The 25,319-nt window shown below is 38.5% G+C and overlaps 1 protein-coding gene across 2 annotated transcripts in view; it reads left to right on the top strand.

Annotated features, from left to right (window-relative positions):
- MED13 (mediator complex subunit 13) overlaps window positions 1-25,196 on the top strand; it is a 58,900-nt gene extending 33,704 nt beyond the window's left edge. For both annotated transcript variants that reach the window (XM_075517908.1, XM_075517906.1), the window contains 21 exons: window positions 4,071-4,287; window positions 5,214-5,298; window positions 5,684-5,805; window positions 7,032-7,122; window positions 7,296-7,510; window positions 7,963-8,159; window positions 9,401-10,317; window positions 11,737-11,904; window positions 12,994-13,217; window positions 13,782-13,971; window positions 14,485-14,950; window positions 15,617-15,836; window positions 16,480-16,671; window positions 16,821-17,044; window positions 17,500-17,642; window positions 17,870-18,028; window positions 18,123-18,308; window positions 18,502-18,650; window positions 18,894-19,067; window positions 20,299-20,399; window positions 21,107-25,196. In XM_075517908.1, coding sequence (XP_075374023.1) covers window positions 4,071-4,287; window positions 5,214-5,298; window positions 5,684-5,805; window positions 7,032-7,122; window positions 7,296-7,510; window positions 7,963-8,159; window positions 9,401-10,317; window positions 11,737-11,904; window positions 12,994-13,217; window positions 13,782-13,971; window positions 14,485-14,950; window positions 15,617-15,836; window positions 16,480-16,671; window positions 16,821-17,044; window positions 17,500-17,642; window positions 17,870-18,028; window positions 18,123-18,308; window positions 18,502-18,650; window positions 18,894-19,067; window positions 20,299-20,399; window positions 21,107-21,239 — 4,573 coding nt within the window. In that variant the 3' untranslated portion in view covers window positions 21,240-25,196. The remainder of the gene's footprint in view (window positions 1-4,070; window positions 4,288-5,213; window positions 5,299-5,683; window positions 5,806-7,031; window positions 7,123-7,295; window positions 7,511-7,962; window positions 8,160-9,400; window positions 10,318-11,736; window positions 11,905-12,993; window positions 13,218-13,781; window positions 13,972-14,484; window positions 14,951-15,616; window positions 15,837-16,479; window positions 16,672-16,820; window positions 17,045-17,499; window positions 17,643-17,869; window positions 18,029-18,122; window positions 18,309-18,501; window positions 18,651-18,893; window positions 19,068-20,298; window positions 20,400-21,106) is intronic.
- The last annotated feature ends 123 nt before the right edge of the window (window positions 25,197-25,319 follow it).

Genomic DNA, 25,319 nt, shown 5'->3' with positions numbered 1-25,319 from the left:
TTATAAGCAAGCTTGTCACTAAAGCGTAATGTTCTCATCGGCTCGAGCAGTAATTCTGTGTGTGTGAGCATAACGATCTGTGCTGTCTGTATACAAGAGCATAATTCTTGTGAAATGTGAGTACAAAGCACAGTCAAATATGTAGTAAGACTTTCCAGCTCTTTCTCATTAGGACTCTCATTTAGCAGATGGCAATGAAGTTTATTTTTTTACTGTAAAATTAATCTGTAGCCAAATTATGCCTATTTGGGACTTAAAGTCGTCGGTGTCATGTCCCGTCCCCCCCCCATCCCTCCCTGTCCCCCGTCCCGTGTCGTCCGTCCCCCCCCCCCCCCCCAAAAAAAAAAAGAGAACTTTCTCATTTTAATATTTGCTTTCTTCATTATTTGAAGAAAGCATGGATGGTCTCAGCTGCAGACTTATCCTATTAAAGCTCAAGTTTCTTCTACCTCGGTTCTGCTTTTGTCTTTATTCAGAAGAGCTGGTATTTAAATGGCTGATTGGAACAATGAGGAAGCTAATCTGGTTTCCTGGAAGATGTTAACTTTAACGTAGGCTGCAACTGCTTTCTAATACCAGAAACTTATCTTTGGAATAAGTAACACAAACTGGTGTTCTTGCACATGGTGCATTCTCTCTGTGGTGGTGTTCCAAAGATTTGAGGATTTGAAGTCATCATTCAAAGAAAACAAGTGACTAGTGTGCCTACTGTTACTGCTCTTGAACATCAGATCATATGGGAAACCCTCGTTCATTAAACGAAGCTTGTCTAACTTGAAGAAATAATGAGACAGTCAGACTAGCTCCTTGTTAGAACCTCAGCCTTTGAGCTACAGGAAATGTAATTGAGAACATTTTATTATTTTATTTTAACATAAGCTAATATTGTCTTGACATAAGGTATGTGGTCTTGACATAAGGTATGTGTAGTCTATAAGTATTTAAAAAAAGGTTTTTGTTGAATAAACAATTTATTTCTGAAAGCTAGTGTTACCTAGCACCAGGTTTTAAAGAGTTCTACTCTGCTGCTCTCTGTTTCAATCAGGGTAAAGGAATTGGTCACTCTTTTGATACTGCCTAAGTTTTGATAAATTATGGGGCTTTGAGGCAATGGAGGAGAAAGAGTAACACTAGTGGTTTTAGTGTTAAAACTTACGTTTGAGCTCTGTTTTACTGCAGAATGAATCAACATGGATTTTCTTTACTAGTTAAAGCAAAAATAAACTCTCTAAAAAAGACCACTACCAAAAAAACCCCAAACCACCACCAAACCCAAAAAAACCCCCATAAAAACAAAAACCCTGAAACAAAACCACTTGGCCTTCTGGGTTGTGTCTCCTTTGCTCTTGTACTGCATAAGAAATTCTTCCTGTCGTCTATCTTTTACACCACTTCCTTGTGAGGACATGCGGCAGGAAAAGGATGGTAATGGGAAGCAACGGGTGCCGACAGGGCTGTTTAATAGCAGTGTAAATTTAATGTGACTGGGACCTGGTTGCAGAGGTGACAAACATTAGTTTAGGGTTGTGATGGAGGGATTAAAGAATGCACCTCAAAAGCACCCAGAGTTGCCACTATCAACTCCCTTGCTGTTGATTATCTTTGGTCCAAAATTTCTTTTTTCCTGTTTAGGTGAAAGGAGACTCTTAATGTGATCAGTATCAAATTATTGAAGGTTTTTTCTTTTTTTTTCTTTTTTTTTCTTTTTTTTTTTTTTTTTTTTTTTAGGAGTTAGTATACTTAATCTGTGGTAGAAGAGCTGAAGCAGCTACTTACAAGACTGAAATTTTATGTTGACTTTCTGTTTCATTGCTGGCAGTGGAAAGCCACTGATGGCAGTCACATTGACGTTGCTGCGTAGGAAAGCTGTGAGAAGAAGTAAATATGCTGTAGCTGTTGGTCTGTTCTCGTACACATTTTCTTAGCCATATCTTTTGTGTTCACTGTTTAAGAGTTTACATTAGCTAGTGCATGTCTCAGCTCTTTCAAGATGTGCATTTTTAGCACTATTTTGGCCTTGAATTCATTGCAGCCAACCAGACAAAGATATGCTCTACTTCAAAATTTTCTTTTTTCTGTTCAAGACATGGTCTTTCCTTGTATAGCTTCTAGTTTGATTTACCAACTTATTGGACATATTACACACCCCCACCCCCCCCCAAGTATCTGGCTGTTAATGTCTCTTCCTCTTTGGTGGTCAAAAATACTGAAAACTGCTGCTTGCTCTCGCTATGTATTTTTCCTGGTGTCTAATTCCTTGTTCCTAGAAAGTCGTTCCCATATTTTTTTCTTTTTTTTTTTTTCTTCCCCTGATGGTAATTTTTGCAGGATTTAGAAAAGAGGAAGTCCTCAACTCCAGTGGGTGCTACTCCAGACATAAATGCCAATGATGCTTGACACAAAGCCCCACCCATTGCAGTGTTGTCTGGGGTGGTTGTGCTGTGGTGGTCATGCCTAACACAAGATTTTATTGAGCATGGATGACCAGTATGGATGGATTTGACAGTGTTGTTGGCTGTGAGGTGTTTCTTTGGAAGTCATTTCTAGGAAGTCATTTGATAAAGTAAAACTGTTTCTGTGTCCTTTCTCATACCACGTAGTTGACAGGGATGTACAGGGCAGCGAGGAAGACTCTGAGGAATCACTGTGCCTTTTTGCATGCAGAATTTCAAGGTTGAAGTCTTTTTGAATTGTTCTATATCGTGCTTTTCTTTCTTTCTGGTCTCTCAGAGGAGAAATGTAAGCCTATCTTATTCTGAACTCCAGATCAGTATCTGCATCTAGGCTGTCAAAAACAAGCCCTACTAATTGTGAGACACACTAGTTTCTTATGGGATAGCATCTCCTTTTGGATGGAGGCTTGAGAAGGGAAACAATAGATATGTTGGAACCTGTGTTGGAACTTGAAGGATCCCTCTGTAATCTTCATCCTTGCAACATCCCTTTTTCATTTCATGCGTGAGACTTCTGTAAATGCTTCTTGGTGGTCATTCTGTTGCTGTTTGGGAGGAAGAGGTCTCAGAGCAAGAAGGAATTGTGTACCTGCATCAGTCTGACACTCCTGAAATACTTGTCTTGTTTGAAGGACAAGTTCCTCACGTTCCTCTTGCCCATGCAAGAGGACCACTTCCTCACGTGGTGCCTCTTGTATGCTGGGATACATAAAATAAAGTTTGTTTAGGGGCAGAAGATAGAGGGTCATATGTATAGCTAATAATCATAACCTGGTTTTCTACTTGCCAATATTTCTTTTTGCTGGTGCAACGTTAGATCTGTGAAACTAGTAATCTTGATACAAAAACTTAATTTCTGTGTACTCACCAACTCCATTTTTGGCTCCAAATGTTAAGAAGAAAAATGCTGACAAAGGCAAATGTGTTTTTATTATTCTCATTAGTAAATTGGATATTGGTGTATTGCAAGCTTCATCTGTATTGATACAAGTGATATAAATGACTACTAAACATAGTGGCATTTGTGTGCTTTAGTAGTGGTTATTGCTTGGGCTCTGGGTAGCCAGGCTTTGTGTACAACAGAGTGTTGGTTTGTGTGTGTTAGACACAGCTGCATATTGGGAGGGTTGGCATACTTTCTACATTTAAATTAATTAAATGTTCAGGAATTAGATTCTTAAAACATGGAAAATTCAGGTTTAATCACTTCTTTCTGATCATTTGTTTGAATGTGCGTGGGGAAGGACAATGACTGATTTTTTTTTTTAACCTGGTGAGTTTCTTTTAGTGGATATAGATAGCTTAATACATTTGTACTTTATAATAAATGACAGCTATGACCTGGGATAAATTACTAATCTTTATCTGAATTGACAGTGCTTGAGGAGAGATGGGCAGAATGAATCACACTGCTGTGTCTGACGTGTGTAAGGAGGTTGTATTAAATGACTAATGATTTAATCTTTTTCCCAAAAAGTTTTCTGAAGCTGGGGTGGAAAGGAAGAAAGTGGGAAGGGAAGATGAAGTTGTTCTTGTAAAGGCTGTCTGATAGGAAAAATATTTCCACGTAATAAGTGATAAATAATATTTTATGATTTTTGTTTTTCTTCTGTTCAGATTAATGGTGCAATGTAGGAAACCTTTAAAGGTTTCAGATGAACTGGTGCAACAGTATCAGAGTAAAAACCAATATGTAGCAGCAGTAGCAACGGAAGCTGACCAGGAACCTGAAATCGATCCTTATGCCTTTGTTGATGGTGATGTGGAATTCTTATTTCCTGATAGTAAAAAAGATAGGCAGAACGTTGAGAGGGAAGCCGGGAAGAAACACAAGGTGAGTAAAGAAGTGAGGATACAAATCAGTGATGAGATCAAAACAAATTGCTTTAGTCACCAAATATAATTTAAATCCTTCTCTGTGTATTTAGAAGTGCATTAAAAAAAAAAAATTGTATTCTAGCAGAAATGATCAATGAAATTATGCAGCGTGCCTCTAACCACACCTAACATTTTTTTGGCATACCGGTGGTGCTATTGCATTAGGGTTTATGGCTTACACTGGGAGAACGCTGCTGGATTGGAACAACAATCAATCTGGCTCAGTAGCCTTTCTGTAGAAATGGGTGATAGAAGGTGCTTGGGGAAGAGCAGAAGAACAAGGCAAGTGCTTTGTTCATGGGTGGAAAGGGTTGGGGATCAGTGTGGTGAACTCTGACTAGTTTGCTGGACAGTGAATTGAAATTTTTTTTTTTTTTGCGGTTTAGCCAGTACCAACTATATGAGGCTTCTACTTAAAAGTACAGCCTCCAATGAAGGAGAAAATGTAACTGCGTTGGGAACTTGTATATGAAATAAACTTGCTTATTAGGACTAGTTGTGTGCATATGTACTCCTGGTATCGAGAGTTTCATTCAATAACTAGTATAGTTGATGTATAGCATTTGATATCAAGTGTTTTTACAATAAGGTGGTGCAGCAAGAATCCACAGCTTGCTTTTTAAATTTATCCCCAACACAAAACCTAAGATTTAAATTTTTATCTGTGCTCATCATCTGTGTGTTGCTAGCATGTCTGTATTCCAAGCTTCCTTCTCCCTGAGCAAGTACCACTAACCAGACCCCCAGACTACACCTTGCTGAGCTAGAAGGCTAATGAGAACCTGATACTTCTGATATGTACAAGAATTCCCATAGGGAGATGAAATGCCCCCCATGTCCCCAGTTAATTAAAGCAAACTTTTCTACTTTTTTTTTTAATAGGCTGAGGATGGGACATCTAGTGTTACAGTTTTATCCCATGAAGGAGAGGATGCTATGTCTCTATTTAGTCCTTCTGTCAAGCAAGGTAAAGAGGCTTTTGTTTTTTCTCTCCTCTTTTAATTGTGCTATGTTAATAATCTCTTGAATAGTCAATAGATTCTAATAGGCTACTAAGTCTTTACTTTATGGTTTCTATTTCCCTGTCCCTTCAGAGCTAGGAATCTGCTTGGAACACGTTTTCTTTGTTGCACCTTGCAAATAAATGTTGGCTATAAAATCCAAATGTTATAAAACTGAAGGGACCTCACTTATGTGTAAGATAGTTGAATGAACCGAGAACATGAATTTTTTAATCCAATCCCATCCCCACCTCCCCACCCCCCCAGCTGTGGAAATAGTTCTTAAGATGTCTTTATTTTTTTTAATGAATATATTGCCAAAGTTTTTGTAATGTTTGTTTTTCTTTATAGATGCCCAACGTATTGCTGCTCATGCTCGCACTGCATCAACTAGCCTGTTCCATGAAACAGACTTAGTGGTCTCTTATACTGACCTTGACAATCTCTTCAATTCTGATGAAGATGAACTAACAGTAAGTGATGTGCAAAATTAATGGCAGCTCCTAGACAAAAACTGTGAGGAACAAGTATGTCTTTTTGTGGGTTTGGGTTGGGTTTTTTTGGTGGTGGGTTTTTTTTGTTTTGTTTTGGGTTTTTTGGCATTTGTAGGAGAGGTTGCTAAACATGCATATAAGCATGTGCCGTGGCTCCTCTGTAGCAGACTACTGTTCTGGTTGACTCATGCAATCATATTTTTGGTACAAGCAGGCTTTTGATCTTATATCCTTACTATCCAGACAGTATATGCTTCTTGAATATATCTTTATGTATAATTTTACAGATTTTACAGTAGTACTAGTACTCTTGTCCTATGGTCTAGGTTCTGTTTAACCAGTCAATAATGGTAATACTGAAACAAAAAAAAACTTTTGAAAGAGAAGAGGCATTTAAACATGTGGACGTTCTGCCAAATAAGCTGCTTCATTGCAGCAGCTATTATCTTGGAACAGTTTCTCTTGCAGTCTCTGATGGCTCTGAATCCATTATCTTTGTAGTTTCTATTTCAATACTGTTTGTAATCAGTTGTCTTTTCTGAACTGTACTTTGCTCCATGCCTAATCCTAAATCCCCTTACCCAGACAAAATGCCCATCAACTTTAATGGGAGCTGTAGCTGAGTAAGGGCCGAGGGATCTTAATAGCCATCAAAGGTCATCATTATATAAAGCAAGTGTATTTGCTCTTAAACATGAAGACTCTTATTTTCCATAGACTTTAGTACTGTCTAAACACTGTAAAATATCTCTTGTTCTTTTAATTTCAACAGCTTTTCTTCCCTGTACCTCTTGTTCCAGGATTTGTGTTTCTCTATCATTTCTATTCCTGTTCATGTGGTAACATCAGTAATGTTAGCATGGCTTTGGGAGTGCGTATGTTTTTTCTGATAGATTGTGGCCAGCCCTATTTAGCTTTTTTTAATATGTCTGCTAACAGGCTGAGAGTTATTTGATAACTGGTCTTTCATTTTAATAGCCTCTTGACTTGATGGAAGAGCATTCTCTGAGTTACAAGTATTAAGGGAGGACAAGTGTAACCCCAACTACTAGCACCGGGCTTCTGATTTATTTTGATTTTTCTAAATATTATACAAAGTCTCAGCTTTGTATGTCCACTGCACATGAAATTTCCTGTTAGCAGGAAATACGAACATGTGTTCATGTCTGAAGTGATTTTATTACAATACTACTTTTCTTTCTTAGCCTGGATCTAAAAGAACAGTGAATGGTGCTGATGACAAATCCAACTGCAAAGAGGCAAAAGCAGGAAATCTAGACCCGCTGTCATGCATAAGTAAGCTTTATTTGTTTTTTTTCTAAATAGAATACTAGCTCTAAACATTTGATTGCTAATATGTTGTGAGAATTTGGAAACATAGGCTTCATTTGCCCTACTGAAATTTTAAGACAAAGGAAATAGTTCAAAATGTTTTCATGCTCTAAAGCCTACTTCTAATCTGAAATTAGGCACTGCAGATCTCCATAAAATGTATCCAACTCCACCTTCATTGGAACAACACATTATGGGATTTTCTCCAATGAACATGAATAATAAGGAATATGGCAGTATGGACACTACACTTGGAGGAACAGTACTTGAAGGGAATAGCTCTAGTGTGGGAGCTCAGTTCAGAATTGAAGTAGATGAGGGTTTCTGCAGCCCCAAACCTGCTGAAATAAAGGTAGGTAGTGCTGATAGTCCTCATAAATGTTTCTAATGGTTATTGTTCAGTTTATTACTTAATCCTGAATAGGAACTGTGGGAAATTAAGTACAATTTGTTACTTGTGTCCTGCATTATACTGGGGTAGGTAATGCACATTCTAGAAAGCAGTATATAGTATTTTACTACTTAAGCTTCAAGAAAGAGTAATACATAATTATCCATTAGTATACTGAAGGAATGCATTTCAGTAATTGTAGTTCATTATTTGTTTTGTGTTGGCATATTGCTTTTTGGAGAACCATGGGTGCGAATGATGTGTGTATCAATCTAACTTTCTCTTTTGCAGCTATATCAGGATTAAATATTAAAGAACTACTGCTTGAACTTAGTCACATTTTTTTGAGAAGCATTTTAATTGCTGAAGTGATCTAACTTACATGCTGATGCTTTACCATCTCTAACTTCTAGGATTATTCTTATGTTTATAAACCTGAGAATTGTCAAGCTTTAGTGGGATGTTCCATGTTTGCACCACTGAAGACTCTTCCCAGCCAGTGTCTTCCTCCCATCAAACTGCCAGAAGAATGCATTTATCGCCAGAGTTGGACTGTGGGAAAGTTGGATTTGCTTCCTCCAGGACCTGCCATGCCATTCATCAAAGATGGGTATGACCTGTGCCACAAATGTTTAAGCTTTGTAAGGTGGTCAGTTATCCATGCTATAGGAAGTACCCCTAAAGTTTTATTTTCTGTAAACATGTAGTGAGAAATATCTGTAAAGACACAGTGTTTATACAACTGATAAGAGCCTTTAAAAAAAAAAAAAAATCCTTATGATTAAACCTTACTGTAAGAGACTGTCTTCTCAAATAGCTTCTTAACTGTGCATACATTTTATTCGTTGTCTCATTTAAAGGTTTCTTGGGGAAGCTTAATGGTGCAAGTCCAGTTTTAATAAGTAATGAAGATGGTAACAATCAAGATAAATGTAAACTTGGGACTTGTTTTTGCAGTGGTGTTGTAGGTACTCTAAGGGCTTAGTAGGTGGTGCTTCTGTTTCTTAAATTATTTTCTTAAAGAGCAGTAATGTCAGCTGTATTGGGACTAGGAAAAAATCTTTGATTGGAAGCTGTGCCCAGTGTGACATTGCCTGGTAACAGCAGTATTGCAGTAGGCATTTCTGTAATCTGCATTTGGTAGCGATGGTCTTGCTGGCAGTTCTTCTTGAAGAAAATATTTATTCCTCTTTCTCTTCTGCATTAGTAGCTGGTATAAATACATAGCCTCCTTGTTGCCTAATCCATTTATTGATAAAATTACATGAATATTAAATCTTGGAGTAAATACTGATGTTGCTTCTATTAGGGTCATTCATAAGCAATATGTTTCCAGGTCTCATTAGCCTTTATAGGTCTTTGGAGATACTCAGCTGCTTAGGAAAGAAAATGTTAAACGTTTCCAGGTGATGTTTTCCTTGTGGATCCAGCTGAATCTGCTGTTGATAGACCTGGTATATTTTCTTAGTGTGTGTCAACACAATGTGTAAATAAAACATGAACAAAAAAGGTGTCCTTTAGACTCCATACAACCATACGATTTATAATTTATTCTGACCACACTTGTTTCCTGGAAGCTTTGTGCAAAGGAAAAGATGGAAGGAGGTGGGGAAAGATTCTTTAACAGTACTGTCAGTGGGAGTCCTGCAAAGTCATTTAGAACAAATGCTCTTGAAGTTCCTTAGGGAATGAAAATCTTGCTGTGGATTATGAAAGACTAGTTTAAAAAAAGCAAATATTAATTAGGAAGGTCCTTCTTCAGAAATTTGAGACTTAAATTTGAGCCTTAAACTTCAAAACCAGTATGCTGTATACTTAAAAGTATTTCCTTCTTCTTGTGGCTGCTATTAGTGATGGAAGCACTATGGATCAAGAGTATGGCCCCGCATACACACCACAAACTCATACTCCATTTGGGATGCCACCAAGTAGCGCACCTCCCAGTAACAGTGGAGCTGGAATTCTCCCTTCTCCTTCCACCCCTCGTTTCCCAACGCCTAGAACACCAAGGACTCCTCGAACACCTCGTGGAGCTGGTGGACCTGCAAGTGCACAGGGTTCAGTCAAATATGAGAACTCTGATTTATACTCACCAGCTTCCACACCGTCGACATGTAGACCGCTTAATTCTGTTGAACCTGCAACTGTGCCTTCCATTCCAGAGGCACACAGTCTTTATGTGAATCTCATTCTCTCAGAGTCTGTAATGAATCTCTTCAAAGACTGTAACTTTGACAGCTGCTGCATATGTGTTTGCAATATGAACATCAAAGGTGCTGATGTTGGAGTTTACATTCCTGATCCAACACAAGAGGCCCAGTATAGGTGTACCTGTGGTTTCAGTGCTGTTATGAATAGAAAATTTGGCAACAGTTCTGGACTGTTTCTTGAAGATGAATTGGATATTCTAGGACGTAATACGGAGTGCGGCAAAGAAGCAGAAAAACGCTTTGAAGCTCTCAGAGCTACTTCTGTTGAACATGGCAGTGGAGGACTGAAAGAACCTGAGAAACTGCCTGATGAGTTAATACTGTTGCTGCAGGATCAGTGCACCAACTTGTTCTCACCCTTTGGAGCAGCAGATCAAGATTCCATTCCCAAAGTTGGTGCAGTTAGCAACCTGGTACGTGTAGAAGAAAGGGATTGTTGCAATGACTGCTACTTAGCCTTGGAACATGGACGGCAGTTCATGGACAATATGTCAGGAGGGAAAGTTGATGAAGCACTTGTGAAAACTACTTGCTTGCACCACTGGTCAAAAAGAAATGGTAAATATTGAAAACAGCTTATTTTCTACTTGTCCGCCTATGAATTTATTTTAAGGGTGTGTTTTTTGTGTTCTTCCTGTGTGAGTATTGGATGCATAAGACTGTTTTTCCACCTGCATGCTTGCATAAACTTCTATTTTAACGGTGTTCAGAATAAACGTTCCTTTTATGTTCTGTGCTGGTACCATACACCAAGGAGAGTGTAGATCTTGGCTACCATCAGCTGTAAATTCCTAACATAAATTTGAAGTGTAACGTAAGACCACAGTAACTGTCCACAACGTTTCACTAGGCTTATTCTTTTAAAGCAGCTTTTGGTGATTGCATCTGCAGAGGCTCTGTGGAATGAGTGTACATAGGAAGTGTAGGTGGTTCAAATGGTGACTGTATTCTCAAGGCTACTGTGGCAGAATTAAACACGATTTATGATTCAGTTGGCTTCCCCCCATTCTTTAAGGGGGGGGGGGGGGCAGTAGTATAATGGCGTGTATGGCAAATAAAGCGTTATTGTAGCCTTCGCTCTGTTGGATCTGCCAGAGATCCTTGCATTTTTCCTTCTAGGGCTGACTAACAATATAGTGTCTTATGGAATACCCTTTATTGTGTGTATTTCTCTCAATAATAGTCTTTTCAAGTAGCAACTCTAGCAGGGTGAACAGTGAAATACGAAACTTTGATAGCAGTTAGCTGCGATTCATAGTTGTTAATGAGGATGAGGAGGACTAACAGTAAAACACAGCTAGGATTCTGTGTATCGGTGGGGGATTAAGTTTAAAAGCCCGGGCTATAGATAAGTCAATGTTTTCAGGCACCCAGGAGAAGACTCGGTGTTATTGTGACCTTGGTATTTAGGATAAAAAGATGTAAAGATACTTTTAAATAGAAGGCTATGAAATTATAGCCATACCAAATTTTGTGTCAGCTTTTTATTCTTAAACACTGTGCATTAAATGGCATAGTGGTGGCAAGCTGATGAAACGGGCTGGGACTGTTTGAGGCTTCCCTCAACTTCTATGAAGTGAGCACTGGGTGGCAGTCTGCCTAACCCTCCTTTATTTGGAGGGAAAATCCTGTAGTTTAATGGTTGTACAACTTGTTTATATTTTTTCTTTTATTTTAGGGATTTTTCCCTTAGTTTAAATCATAAGATGGTAAGGCTTTCAAGGGAAAAAAAACTACAGAAAAAAAATTTTTAAAAAATCCATCTGTGTTTTTTGTAAGTGGCTGAGAGGGTAAGAAGGAGAACTCTAAATCTGTGTGCTTAACTTTATGTCATGGCCTTTGGGTGGCCTGCATGTACATTTCAGAAGAGAGTGACCTTGTTTAAAATCAAGGTGGCTTAGGATTCTGGGTTATTTGTGGAGGGCTTTATTTTATCCTGTCGTTGCAGTAGGCCTTGACAATTTTTTGTCCTTTCAGTTGTGGATGTGAGCATGCAGTGTTCCCAGGACATCCTTCGTATGCTCCTCTCGCTCCAGCCAGTTCTTCAGGATGCAATTCAGAAAAAGCGAACAGTCCGGTCTTGGGGCGTGCAAGGCCCCCTCACATGGCAACAGTTTCACAAAATGGCTGGCAGAGGCTCTTACGGTAAACTGCTGTGTAGACTCCTGTCTGTTAATCTCGATTGGATCCGGCCACCAAACCTCAGTGTCTGAATGCTGTTCAGCCTATGGGAATTCTAAACAGCATTTGACCTTTCTTTAAACTAACAAGAGTTATTAGACAGGGGAGAATTCTTCTCTTTAGAAAAACAGAAAATATTTATATTCCTTTAAACAGTAAATGAATTAAAGATGTGTATTTAAAAATAACAGCTTCAATTGCACTGTTTATATACACCTGACACTTCTCCAAGTGAGGGACTGAAATTGCAAAGTTGAATTTAACGTTAAAACCAGTAATTGCTCTGTTGTTTTTTTTTACTCAAAAGAATTACTCCACTTTAATTACTCTAAAAATAGCCTAGTGAAAATACTAGCTTTGAAATGCTTGAAAAAGTGTGCTTTATTGCTCAGTAGTTTCAGAACTATGTTGAAGATCTGAGGTTATCCAGTGTGTTGTCTATGATAAATATTTGGAGTGGCCAACACGTGATGCACACTTACAGACACAAGGTAAATTTTGTGCACTCAAGATTTAAACTGACTTCATTAGCATATGAGATTGATTTACCACTATGTAGAAGAGTGACCTTTCCCCAGCAGATCTTTGGCAGCTATATTTAGAACATGGTAATTACACATTTAGGGTACATGTAAATGCATGTTTTAAATTTTTTTTGCTTCTGGGGTCCTTTACATATCTGCTTAGACTATTTACATGTCCTCCCCCTCTTTTTGATTGCTCTGTGGGGAAGGCTTCCTGGACAGTAAAGATCTGTTCATGATTGTCTATATACTGATAGAAATATTGAACAACTGTGGAACTTCTTCTTCTTTTATTTGAGAGATTTCAAATAAAAATAATTAGCTGGTGCTTTTTTGCAGAGGGTTGGATCATACATGCAGGTTTTTCATTTGTATCTGTTCAAATGAGAACTATTCCATTTATAATCAGTGCTACTTCCTGTTCGATGCTGGGAACACTAGTGTTTTTTCTATTCATGTTTCCTAGAAGCAGGGTGTTAATTTTAAGCTTTCCGCTTAATATATTGGAAAACGTGTCTTGCTTTTCCAGGAACTGATGAGTCCCCGGAACCACTGCCAATCCCAACATTTTTGTTGGGATATGATTACGATTTTCTGGTGCTGTCTCCATTTGCTTTGCCGTATTGGGAGAGGCTGATGTTGGAACCTTATGGATCTCAAAGAGATGTTGCTTATGTTGTGGTGTGCCCTGAGAATGAGGCTCTGCTGAATGGAGCAAAAAGCTTCTTTAGGGATCTGACTGCAATATACGAGGTACATTATTTATGGCAGTTAGCAGTGAAATGGATTTTTGAAAGACTGTTTCTAAAACATACTTGTAACTACTTATCAGGCTTGTCTCAGATGATATAAATGCTTGCACAGAATGCTGTCTCGGAAAGCTGCTAGAAAGGATTTTAGGAATGGGCACTTGGAAGATAAGGGTTGTTCATGCCGCTCGCCATTCCTTTTAGTAATAGCTGTTTTGAGAGTCTTTATCTGATAAACGCCACTCAGTGGTAAAACTCTGTATTACCACTTTAATTGTTTTAGCTACACTTAATTAATTAATTAAATGCATGTATTACTTGGATTGTGATTAAGATTAGAGTAGATGATGCATCAACCTTTTTGTGTTTAGGAAAACCTGAAAATAAACCATAAAATCACTATTAAATATTTCATACTGGTGTAGTATGATATTCCAAAACAACATTTAATTCTAGAATAACTAAACTGTGAGTTCTCTGTCGTTATGTGCTCCTTTGTGTGATATTTAACAGCTTTTAAGGCTTACAAATTCTTTTTCTTGCATCTTCTATTTTACCTTCTTTGCAGTCATGCAGGCTTGGTCAGCACAGACCTATCTGTAAGTTATTGCCTGATGGGATCATGAGAGTTGGACCTACTGCTTCAAAGAAACTTTCTGAGAAGTTGGTCACAGAATGGTTCTCACAGACAGCTAATGCCAACAATGAAGCATTTTCCAAACTCAAACTATATGCCCAAGTTTGCAGATACGAGCTGGGTATGAAATTTTTTTGTAGTGTTTCTTATTTCATACAATTGCCGCTTTCTCCATTCCAGTAGAGGAGAAGAAATCATTGCATTTATTCTTGTTTGTTGCAGTTTTCTGGTTTTAAGCTTGAGGGGGAAAAAACCCCAACCCCCCCACATATTTAGATATGTGCTAAAATGGCTTCTTATCATCTAGCAGTATCTTTAGGGAACGGCAGTGTTGCTGCCTGACAGGGACTTTCATTGGCTTTTTGTATTGGTGACTTGAATTCTGAAGCAGTGATTTCTAGCAATTGAACGTGGCTGAAAAAAATATCTTTAAAATAGATTTCTGGATATTTCTGAAAGAGTCTTATGAGAATACTAGAATTTGAAATTGTAATACAAGTATTTTAATTTGAGAGGTAAAATGTATGCTGAGTGTTTGCTTTCTGTTTTGTTAAAACTATAGACTTATATAGATGAAGTATGCTTAAAAACAGCTGCAATATAAAATTTACGCTTTTTTTTTTTCTGGTTTTAGGTCCTTATCTTGCTTCTCAGCCTTTGGACAATTCTTTACTTTCCCAAACAAATCTGGTCCCTCCCTCCAGCCAGCTGGCTTCTGCTCTGCCCCCAGTGACAGCTAATGCTGGAAATCCTAACACTCCATCGTCTGCTCCTGCAGCTCCCACCAGTAGTACTATGACAGCAACGTCAAACAGTGCCATGTCTTCTGCAGCTACTACAGCTAATTCAACGTTGACTACCACTGCCCCGTCATCCTCTTCTGCCAATATAGGCAGTGGGATACCAACAAGCAAGCCTTCTTCATTTCCGCCTTTTAGCAGTATGAACAATACCACTTCTGCCTCCCTGCCCGCTCAGGCTGCAACAGTCCAAAATGGGCAAACTGGAGGGCAGCAGCAACAGCCAACACTGCAAACAGCAGGGATGTCTGGAGATACTACTTCAGCGCCTGCACAGCCCCATCCAGAGGTTTCTGAAAGGTATTGAACTGCAGAGTCAAACCTGCTTCAGCTAAAAAAACCCACCTCAATTCAACTAATGTGAACCTATTAATGCTGCTCTCATCCCCTCAGTAAAAATCTTACATTTCTTTTCTAGTCACCAGGCTGCTTTTTAGGGAGAATGAGAGTTCATTCATGGTGGAGTTGAACTTTTTGGTTCCAGTCTTAGCTACAGTTCTAATTGCATCTCAGTGTCTGCTGTGGTACAAAAATAAACTTTCTCTTTTTTTCTCTCTCTAAAGAAAAAAATTCACCAAACTACTCACTTCTATATTTTTTGGGGGGGGGCGGGGGGCGACAGGTAACTGGCACCATCTTAAAGTTTTACTTTCTGTTGTCAAAGTTATAGTAGTAAAGACAGCTCTTACTGAGAGACTGATCTTGTAGGTGTTTTTTCCCCAGTTGAAGCAATAGAACTATATGCTGTTGAGCTTCTGTATTAACGAAGGCTAAAGAAAAGACAAGTGATACTGTGTTGCTGATAAGCTCACATACCAAAATGAAATAAAAAGACTGTTTTTTACACCACAGTTGACTCAAAGGTCTTTCAGATTAATATTCGACAACTTGATCTTAGTTTTAAGGTAAAAATAAATAATTATAAGCCTCAGCTTTTTGTAACTGGTTTCAAAATTTCATTTCCAGCACTATGGATCGTGATAAAGTTGGAGTCCCTACAGATGGAGATTCACATGCTATCACCTATCCACCTGCAATTGTAGTTTACATAATTGATCCTTTTACATATGAAAAAAAGGATGAGAACAGTAGCTCATCTAGTTTGTGGACACTTGGACTTCTGCGCTGCTTTTTAGAGATGGTTCAGGTTCTTCCTCCTAACATCAAGAATATAATTTCTGTGCAGGTGAGCCAACATTTATAGAAGCATGCTGAACAAAGTATCTTTTGGCTTTGGCTGTGTTTTGGAGGCCATAACACCCTCAGGGTGAAAGTTTCATTTGCTTTGTAAACATTACTTACAGTTCTACAGCTGTTAAATCATTAAGATTATAGTTTTTAGAGCAGTTTGGGTGGTATTAACTGAAGCCAAATCCTGTAGTAGATTCCAAACTCATCAGTCTTCTCTCCGAGGAAATGTAGTGGCCCACTCCAATGAGATAAGTATGGGAAAGCTGCTTGTCCCGTCACTGGAATCTGTGCTGCCAGCCTGAACCTGCTGGGCTTTAGACAGTGCTCCTTCCTAATAGACATCCAACTGTAATGCTGTCAGCAGCTGCAAAACTAGTTAACAGAGGGCATATTTTTGGCGGAATCGTTAAGATTCTCTTCTAAACAAATTCTTTTTTTTCTCTGAAGAAAATTTCAATGAGAGTAATTGCTTGAAGGCCCACATAGCTTTGGAAGAAGTGACAGGAGATACCCAAGAACCAGAGAAATTTGATTGCAAAGTGAAATTCTAAAAGCAGCGTACCTGAATACTGTCTCAAAAGTCTTTTAATCTAATGATGAAACAGTAATTTTTTTTTCCCCTCTGTAATCTGTTCTAGATTGTCCCATGTCAGTATCTTCTACAACCTGTGAAACATGAAGACCGGCAGATTTACACTCAGCATTTAAAATCTTTGGCATTTTCAGCTTTTACTCAGTGTCGGAGACCTCTTCCAACTTCCACCAATGTGAAGACATTAACTGGCTTTGGCCCAGGTTTAGCCATGGAAACCGCTCTTAAGAGCCCTGATGTGAGTGTTGTTAATGTGGTTGGGTAAATATGAAGATCAGAGAAATGTCCCTGTTTATTAAATCACTGGCATCTTTCATGTTAACTAAGTAGAGTTCTTAGGAATAATTGCTTCCCGAAACTTCATTGTCTGTTCTGTCATCTTTATAGAGACCTGAGTGTGTTCGACTATACACCCCTCCTTTTATACTGGCTCCTGTAAAGGACAAGCAAACAGAACTAGGAGAAACTTTTGGAGAAGCTGGCCAGAAGTATAACGTACTTTTTGTAGGCTACTGTTTGTCTCATGATCAGAGATGGCTTCTTGCATCCTGTACAGATCTCTATGGAGAACAGTTAGAAACTTGCATAATTAATATTGATGTACCAAACAGGTAAGAACGAAACTGTTAAATTAATTTTTAGCATGTACGTCTTCATTCCCCCAAAGAATTATTTTGTTTATGATGCTGTAAGAATAGCTCTGACTTTTGTAGACTCACTATATTGCAAAACTAGCTAAAGCAAATGGGTATTTTCTGTATTAAGTGCATATTGTTTTGAGTAAAACTTCCAGAAGAACATTATTTGGTTTCATGTGATTCTTGAGTGTTTCTGTATGTGTGTTCATACTCTCACATACACACTTAGTGGCTTTTGACGTCAGTGTTAGGATGTGATTAATTAAAAAACCCCAAACAAACTGGAGTTGCAATCCATATACTACAATACTAACATTCTTGAGTCCTGTGAATGTTCAGGTTAATACAAATAAGAAGTTCCAAACGTGGCAATAAAAACTTGTTGCGGATGGGTTCTAGCTTTGTTTTCCTTTCTTTCTTAATTCTAGAGCTCGCAGGAAAAAGGGATCTGCCCGCAGACTTGGTCTTCAGAAACTCTGGGAATGGTGCCTGGGACTTGTGCAGATGAGCTCTTTGCCATGGAGAGTTGTAATAGGTCGTTTAGGAAGAATAGGACATGGGGAATTAAAAGGTAACATTAGCATTTTTAGAGTCTAAGACTTGATTTGAAGCTTTCATTTTTCAATAATATAAAGTGTCTGCCCTGTTTCTGGAAGAAAACCTAATAATTTTAGAGTTCCTTTGTGTATTTGAGACTTAACAGACATGAAGTTTGCACCACATACTACTATATGTAAAATATGTATTCTGCAGCAAGCACTGTTCTTCTAGACAAACGTATATCCTTTATATCCTCAGACTGGAGTTGTTTGCTGAGTCGCCGAAACCTTCAATCCCTTAGTAAGAGACTAAAAGACATGTGCAGAATGTGCGGTATCTCTGCTGCAGACTCTCCCAGCATTCTCAGTGCTTGTTTGGTGGCAATGGAACCACAGGGGTCCTTCATTATTATGCCAGGTATTTGAGCAACTGTGTGTCTCTCTTTTTTGGCAAGGGACCTGATAGTTTGGGTTTAGCAAAACTAAGGAAATACTTGATTTCTCTTCCAAAGATTCTGTATCGACCGGCTCTGTATTTGGACGCAGCACCACTTTAAATATGCAGACGTCTCAGCTGAATACCCCACAGGACACATCATGCACTCATATACTTGTGTTTCCCACATCTGCATCTGTGCAAGTAGCATCGTCAACTTATACCACTGAAAACTTGGATCTGGCCTTTAACACAAACAATGGTTAGTAGATTGGATTTATTCTTGTTTTAAAGACAAACCAACCAAAAAACCCCTCGTCACTCCCCCTATAATAAGACTGTTTATTCTAATGAACCATGGGATTTGTATGGAAAATCACTTGATTTCAGAATGTGTTGTCATATCCTGTATGTAGGGAAACTATAGAAATTCACTGGTCTTGTTCTTTTTCAAGATGGAGCAGATGGAATGGGAATCTTTGACTTGTTAGACACTGGAGATGATCTTGATCCTGATATCATAAATATTCTTCCTGCATCCCCTACTGGATCCCCTGTACATTCTCCAGGGTCCCACTACCCCCATGGAGGTGATATGGGCAAGGTAACTATTCGAGTAGAGAGAGAGTTGTGCATGTGTTTTGTTTGGTTTTCTCCATCTGCTAATTTACTTTTGTGCAATGAAAGGTTCCTGTGAAATGTGTTGAGTCAATTGGATATTGGATTGTCTTTGCAAGATTCATGTAATGCTTGGATATTTCAAAATGCTTTGTCTTTTGAAAGCTACAGATGATTTCTATTAAGTCTGTGCTCTCCTAATATTAAACCATTGCCTGTTGTTTTATAGGGTCAAGGTACAGATCGATTGCTTTCAACGGAATCTCATGATGAAGTAACGAATATACTGCAACAGCCATTGGCCCTTGGTTATTTTGTGTCAACTGCCAAAGCAGGTCCATTGCCTGACTGGTTTTGGTCAGCGTGTCCTCAAGCACAAAATCAGTGTCCCTTGTTTCTTAAGGTACGGTTAACTTCAGCAGGCTGTACAGCCATCTTCCTGCACAGGCTGTTGTAGAAAATTGTGTGGTGTGGAGGGATTTGAATTATGAGAACCACTACGTTTAAAACAAAGTTGGTGCATGTCTCTTGGAATATGTCTGCTTTTGCTTCAAGAGGTGGGGTTTTACATTTTTGAGCTTTGGCTTTTTATGTTCGCTGTTTTTAAGGGAAGAAAAATGATTAATGGAAGTAGCAAATGTTCTGAAGGGTTCTGCTCTTCTGATGGTTTCTTTGCAGCAGTCTGGACTCCTTTCTGTTTCTGGCTTTGTGCTACAGTATTCTGTAAGAATAGGTTGAGTTTCTAGACAGATCTCTGGTTAATGTTTGACTCCCATAGGGACTGGTGGTAGAGAGGGAAGTACGCAGGTGTAATGTAATATCTCATTTACGTTGGGTAAAAGAATAATAAATAAATCTCTTTATTGCACAAAGCATAAAAGCTAGGTTTTCCATGTTGGCTGTTGCCAAGTGGTAGTCCTTGTATCATCTGTCTGGATATTGTCTGATCTCCTTATCTTTTTATGGCTCAATCGAGACATCCTTGGCACATTTAAGGCTATGCATTAGTATACAGAGAAACTTTCTGTATTAACATTATTCATTTTTTACTTAAATTAGCATCTCTAATACTGTGCTTAACTTTCTAATGATACAGATGTATCGTCTTCAGCCTTATTTGTGTCTGGATTAGTGGTTCCTCTTGGCCTAAGCTCAGCTGTGGCTCTGGTATAAGACATTTTTTTTTAATAGAGGATTTATTATTTACCCTAAGCAGCTCTATATATGGAATATAAATAGACCAGTCTTATGGAAAGCAACTGAATTTCCAAGTCTGTATATTACTAGACATCTTGGGCCACATGAGTTGCTTTTTTAATAATCACTTAATGTAGGCAAAAAGATAAAAAAAAAAAATTCCTAAGATGTATTACACTATTAGCACTATGCTTTTAGGAGAGATCTGAGTGCCTTTCCTTCATATTCTGATAATTCCTCAATTTGTTGATGGCCTTAAGGATAAGATCTGTTTTGTTTTGTGTGTCGGGGAGTAGAAGGTGACTGCAAGGTACAGGTCAACAATACAGAGGGAAGAAAGCAACAATACAGAGGGAAGAAAGCAACAATACAGAGGGAAGAAAACATGCTGTAGTTGAGTCAGGCAGTAACTGCTGGCATCTCTCTTCCTTTCCTAGGCCTCTTTGCACCTCCACGTGCCTTCAGTGCAATCAGACGAGCTACTCCACAGTAAACACTCCCATCCACTTGATTCTAATCAAACTTCTGATGTGCTCAGGTATTTATGATTGATCACTTGCAAAAGCACTGTGCATTTCATTTTTAGTACTGCTGCAGTGAAGCTACGTATTTGTTTGGGTTTTGTGCTGTTAGTTTTTTCTTTGTGCTGCTGATATCCTTAGTACATCACAGATACAATATAAATTGCTGTGCTTTGAGTAATTAAAAGACGGCTTTATCACAGAACAGTGCAATTAAAAACAAACGTCTCCAAGGCCTTCTTTAACTAATCAATGTTGATTACAACTGAAAATATTTGGAAGACAATGAATTCCTCAAGCTAGAAGATAGTTAGAGGTGTAACACAGAAGATGGTGTGTAAATGAGTGGAAGATAGTTATAGTTAAGCCAGAATCTTGCTTGGCAGTCTTGTGGGAATACTGAAATGCTGAAGTACAAGAGTATAGAGAGATTCCTGTAAACATAGGACACTTGTTGAGAAAATGTCAGATTTTTTTCCTTTGTGTGTTTTTTCAATATGTGAACCTCTTGACATTAAGCATAGACAATTACAATGACAGTTTTCCACTGAAAGAAAGTTTAGCTTTGAACTGCTTGTAATAATTGTGAAGACATGCTGTTTCAGAATGTTAGCAAACGTATTTTATGTTTTTAATACCAAAGAAACTGGATTATATTAAATCAGGGCTGTAAAATACTGGTGAGAAAACCTGTTGGCTTGATGGAAGCTTGTTTGCTTTTCAGGTTTGTTCTGGAACAGTACAATGCACTCTCCTGGCTAACCTGTGATCCTGCAACCCAGGACAGACGGTCATGTCTCCCAATTCATTTTGTGGTGCTGAATCAGTTGTATAACTTTATCATGAATATGCTGTGATCTTCATCTGAATTTTGCAAGACAAAAATGAGGAAAAGGGATATTTCACTGCAGGACTAAGTTATAATTCTTCTCAGTGCAAGTTGTTTGTGATGGGGTATGAATCTTGTTACTTCCAGCAAATATTGTTTTGACTTGCGAGAGGGGCACCTGTCGCCCTACTGTCTTTGAGTCATTGACTATGGGGGACGCTTTAGAATGATGATGAGAAAGTGTATTATAACATTTTTGGTAGCAAAATTAACCATTTTTCCCCAACCACAGTATTTGTGAAGAGTAATGAGCCATAGTACCCAGTCATGGTTAATGAATATTAAAAGCATGGAGATGAGAAGAAACATGAGGAACAATAAGTTTCAACCTATGGCTTTGGAACATCAAGATGTTCTTGTATTGGATTATAGTACCTAGTATTCAAAAATGCCTGCATCTCTTATTTATTGTAAGTTTTTAAATGTATAAATTGTCTTATATTTCTTAACCTCTTTTATAAAAATTTTCCTAGAAGGTTTATACTGCCTTCTTGCTTTAAAGCAATTGGTCTAAAATATATGTAATCGTCTTAATTAAAAGTTGCAGTAGGTTGCTTTTAGAGTATTATTTTTTTGTAAGGGGTGGGTGGGGACAGTAAATTTGTATTGTCTTGATGTACAGTTTAATGGGGATAGAGGGGTTAATGTCCATACCATTGTGTGTGGGGGATTTACAGCTAAGCTGTAGTTGCAGAGTACATGTACAGTAATGAAGTTCACTGTGTTTATATAAATCGAAAAGGTACCGGGTCTTACAGCATTTTATATCACACCTTTACAGAGTAACAATGGCAATATATAAGTGATATTGTAGGTGGTTTAACTTGTAGTGAGAATAAAATGAATAAACTCTTCAACTGAAGTTTGTGTTATGGTTCAGGGCTGTGGCTAGATTCTCAGATCTATTTCCAGTATACAAGTTTTAATATTACAAGAATATCTGTTGTGCATTGTTGTTACCTAGATATTCTTGGCACTGTGGTGACTGTGTTATTTCCTTCCACATCTGCGATAAAACGTGAATCTGATGCGGAACACACAGAAAACTCTGATCTAATCCAAAGTCTCCTGTAAGGCTGAAATTTAGCCCAGCTCTAGCCATTTTACAAATGCAAAAATAGTCAATCTTGACTTTAAGATTGGTGTGTGTTTAACTAAAATGTGGTGTATATAGATTCTCAGTGAATTCTGGTATTCAGATTTTATTCCACTAGTAAAAAAACAGCACGAAACCCTGAACATTTTCCTTTTTAATGTATTTTTGGCACTGTGGTGAAGGTCCCAAGTATCAGTGTATGGCCTTCCCCGTATCCCCTTTTCAGGCTCTGGCTGGGGCATGTGCACGGAGGCTTAGCCCTCCCTAAGGAAGGACTGACAGATCACAAGGCTTTCATAAACGTCTCCCTCTATCTACAGTCACCATTTTTTTTTTTCTCAGTAGTTTCCTTCCTTTCTCCTAGCACATGCCAAACGTCTGATGCTGCTCTAAAATAGCCCCTACGGGTGCTGAAGAGCAACTGCATATGCTTTGTCTGGGTTCCTCATCTGACTGCCAGATTAAAAACTGAACTCCTGCAGTGCTCGCATGAGCCTGTTGTGATAACCCGTGTCCTGGGTCTTAATACTGTCCGTCTTGCTGGTTTAAACCTTTAAAGGAGCAAGTTTTAAGATCCATTTGTGCACCCGCTGTTAATCCCCTACAAGGAAGAATTCGCTTGCATTTACAAAACTTACTGTGTTAATGGAAATCATGTTTCGTAAATGCAAAATACCTGCCTGAGGTCATTTTTCATGTAAACAGTCTCACTGAATCATGTATATACAATATTAGCAACTTTTTTGGTTTTGTATAAAGAAGTTGTACAATTGGTGATGAAAATTTTCAGTCATTTCTTCAAAATAACATGAGTGCAATCAGAAGCTAGCATATTTTGATAAATAGAGTTAAAAACTGGGTCTGTCCATTACTTTATCTTGATAATGGTAGCGCACTGCAGATTAAACAGCACATTTTTGTCTTACAGAAGGTTTTTTTTCTCATTTGGCTGAGATTTTTTGGAGTGGAAAAGTGCTTCTAAAACTGGAATTTTCAAAGCATATGTCCTTTGTTTTGTTTTGTTTTTAAGCTTTGTTGCTAAGAGGTCATTTTTAGCCCTGGCTCAGTTAGCCAAGTTCCAAGGGCTGGGTTTTGGTGTGGCTGTCTTTTGTGTTAAACCTGACTTGTATTCATAAAGGTAAGTGAATCGGCTGCCTGAACATTGGTGTAACTGTATTCTGTTACCTGGCCCACAGCCTTCCCTGTGAAACTCTCCAACTGTGAAAGCTGCCAGTTCCTGTCGTTCCCCCTCCCCCCCCCCCCCCCCCCCCCCCCCCTTCAATTAAAGTAAATTTTAATATTGTAACCACTAGAAAAGGTGAGGAGGGCCATTTCTGGAGTGATAGTCACAGCCGGCAATGTACATATCAAACCTGCCAGCACCATGGAGCCAACTACTACATCGGGCATACTTTTTTGTTAGCTACTTGCATTTAACTATTTTAAGTGCACATAACAGCTGGTTTATACATAAAATGGTCACAATCCAATAACTTGGGTTCTCTAGCAAGTACAAGCTTAAATATTTGAAAATTTCAGCTCTAGCTTCTCAGAATGGTCTTGCAAGAAAATACTGTTCCTGGCAGTGCTGTTAAGTAACTGTGGAGGTTTACCTCCTCTTAAGTATCCAATGAAAGAAGAGTCTGAGCTCCTTCCATTCCGATTAAAAATATGTATTTTAACCTAGCTATTACTGTATTTAAGCCATTTAGTCTCCTTTGACTCACTACTATTTGAATTAGACTTCTGAAAACCCTGTTGCTAGACCAGCAGGCCGCCAATTGTACTTGCAAACAACCCTCGCATTTTAAAGTAGCTGTAACATTTAGATCTTTCTAACATTTCCTGAAATAATTAAAGATAAATGAATTTATATTTAAATCCTCAGCTACGTTCTTACTTAGCTGTCAGTTATGGCGCAGATTATTGTATTTCTATATTTACCTCCGTTGGTAATTTTAACTTCATGTGTTGCTATGAAGACTTGCAGATGTCTTTAATCAAGCACTATTTGTTAATACTGTAATATCAAAATATTATGTCGCATTATTTTAAAGCTTTCAAAAATAAGAGTAAAATGTTTTAAAAAAAAATGCTATTGCACCATATAATTTGCTACACAACAGTATGGCACAGCATATCAGTCTGTTTTGATAGGAATGCTGCATAAACAATGTTTTGATCTGGGTTTCTTTTGAGAAGTCATTAATTAGGTGACATTGTACGACATTACTGTCTCGACAACCTCCAGCTGGGAAGGTTTGATTTTTTTGTTTGTTTTGGTTTTTTTTTTTTTTTAGTAAAGGACCCAGGACTATGCTTCATACTTAAAGATTTTTTTTTTATTATTATTATTATTATTGTTTGTGGGTGTACGTTTTATTTTCAGTGGAGTAAAGCTTAATTTACAGTAGAACTGGATTTGGGACCTACCACAATCCTCAGGGTCACTTTTTCAGGATGTTACTAATCTAGCTTTAGGTTTTTCCGAGTAAACTGGACGTGAGGACCTTGCAGGGCCATCGGGCTGGGATGAGGCAGCCTGCGCCCTCCTGACTGGACATGGCACCTTCCCGCCCCAGCACGGCCGGGTCCCTCCGAGGGAGCTGTCCTACCGCCTCACACCGCCGCCACACGCCGTGGGCCAAGTCGTCGTTATTTATCGTGACAGGAAAAAAAAAAAAAAAAAAATAGAAGCGATTAAAGGAACAAACACTATTGCTGCCGAATGCCATAAACACAGAGTTGTACAAATTGTGATTGAGGAAATGAAAAAGGTTTATACTTTTTAAAAAAATTTCAAATGGAATAAATTATTCATGAAGCCTTGATTGTGGTGTCTCGTTATTTACAGCGGGGGGGGGGGGGGAAGGGGCGGGGCTGCGGCCTCCCGGCGCCCTTCAGCCTTCCCGCCGCGCGGGGATGACCTCACCTCGCGCGCCCTTCCCGCCG

This window comes from Mycteria americana, chromosome 15 (assembly GCF_035582795.1).
Source record: "Mycteria americana isolate JAX WOST 10 ecotype Jacksonville Zoo and Gardens chromosome 15, USCA_MyAme_1.0, whole genome shotgun sequence".
Lineage (NCBI taxonomy): Eukaryota > Metazoa > Chordata > Aves > Ciconiiformes > Ciconiidae > Mycteria > Mycteria americana.
The sequence above is the reverse complement of the archived record's forward strand: the minus strand, read 5'-3'. Positions and strand labels throughout refer to the sequence as shown.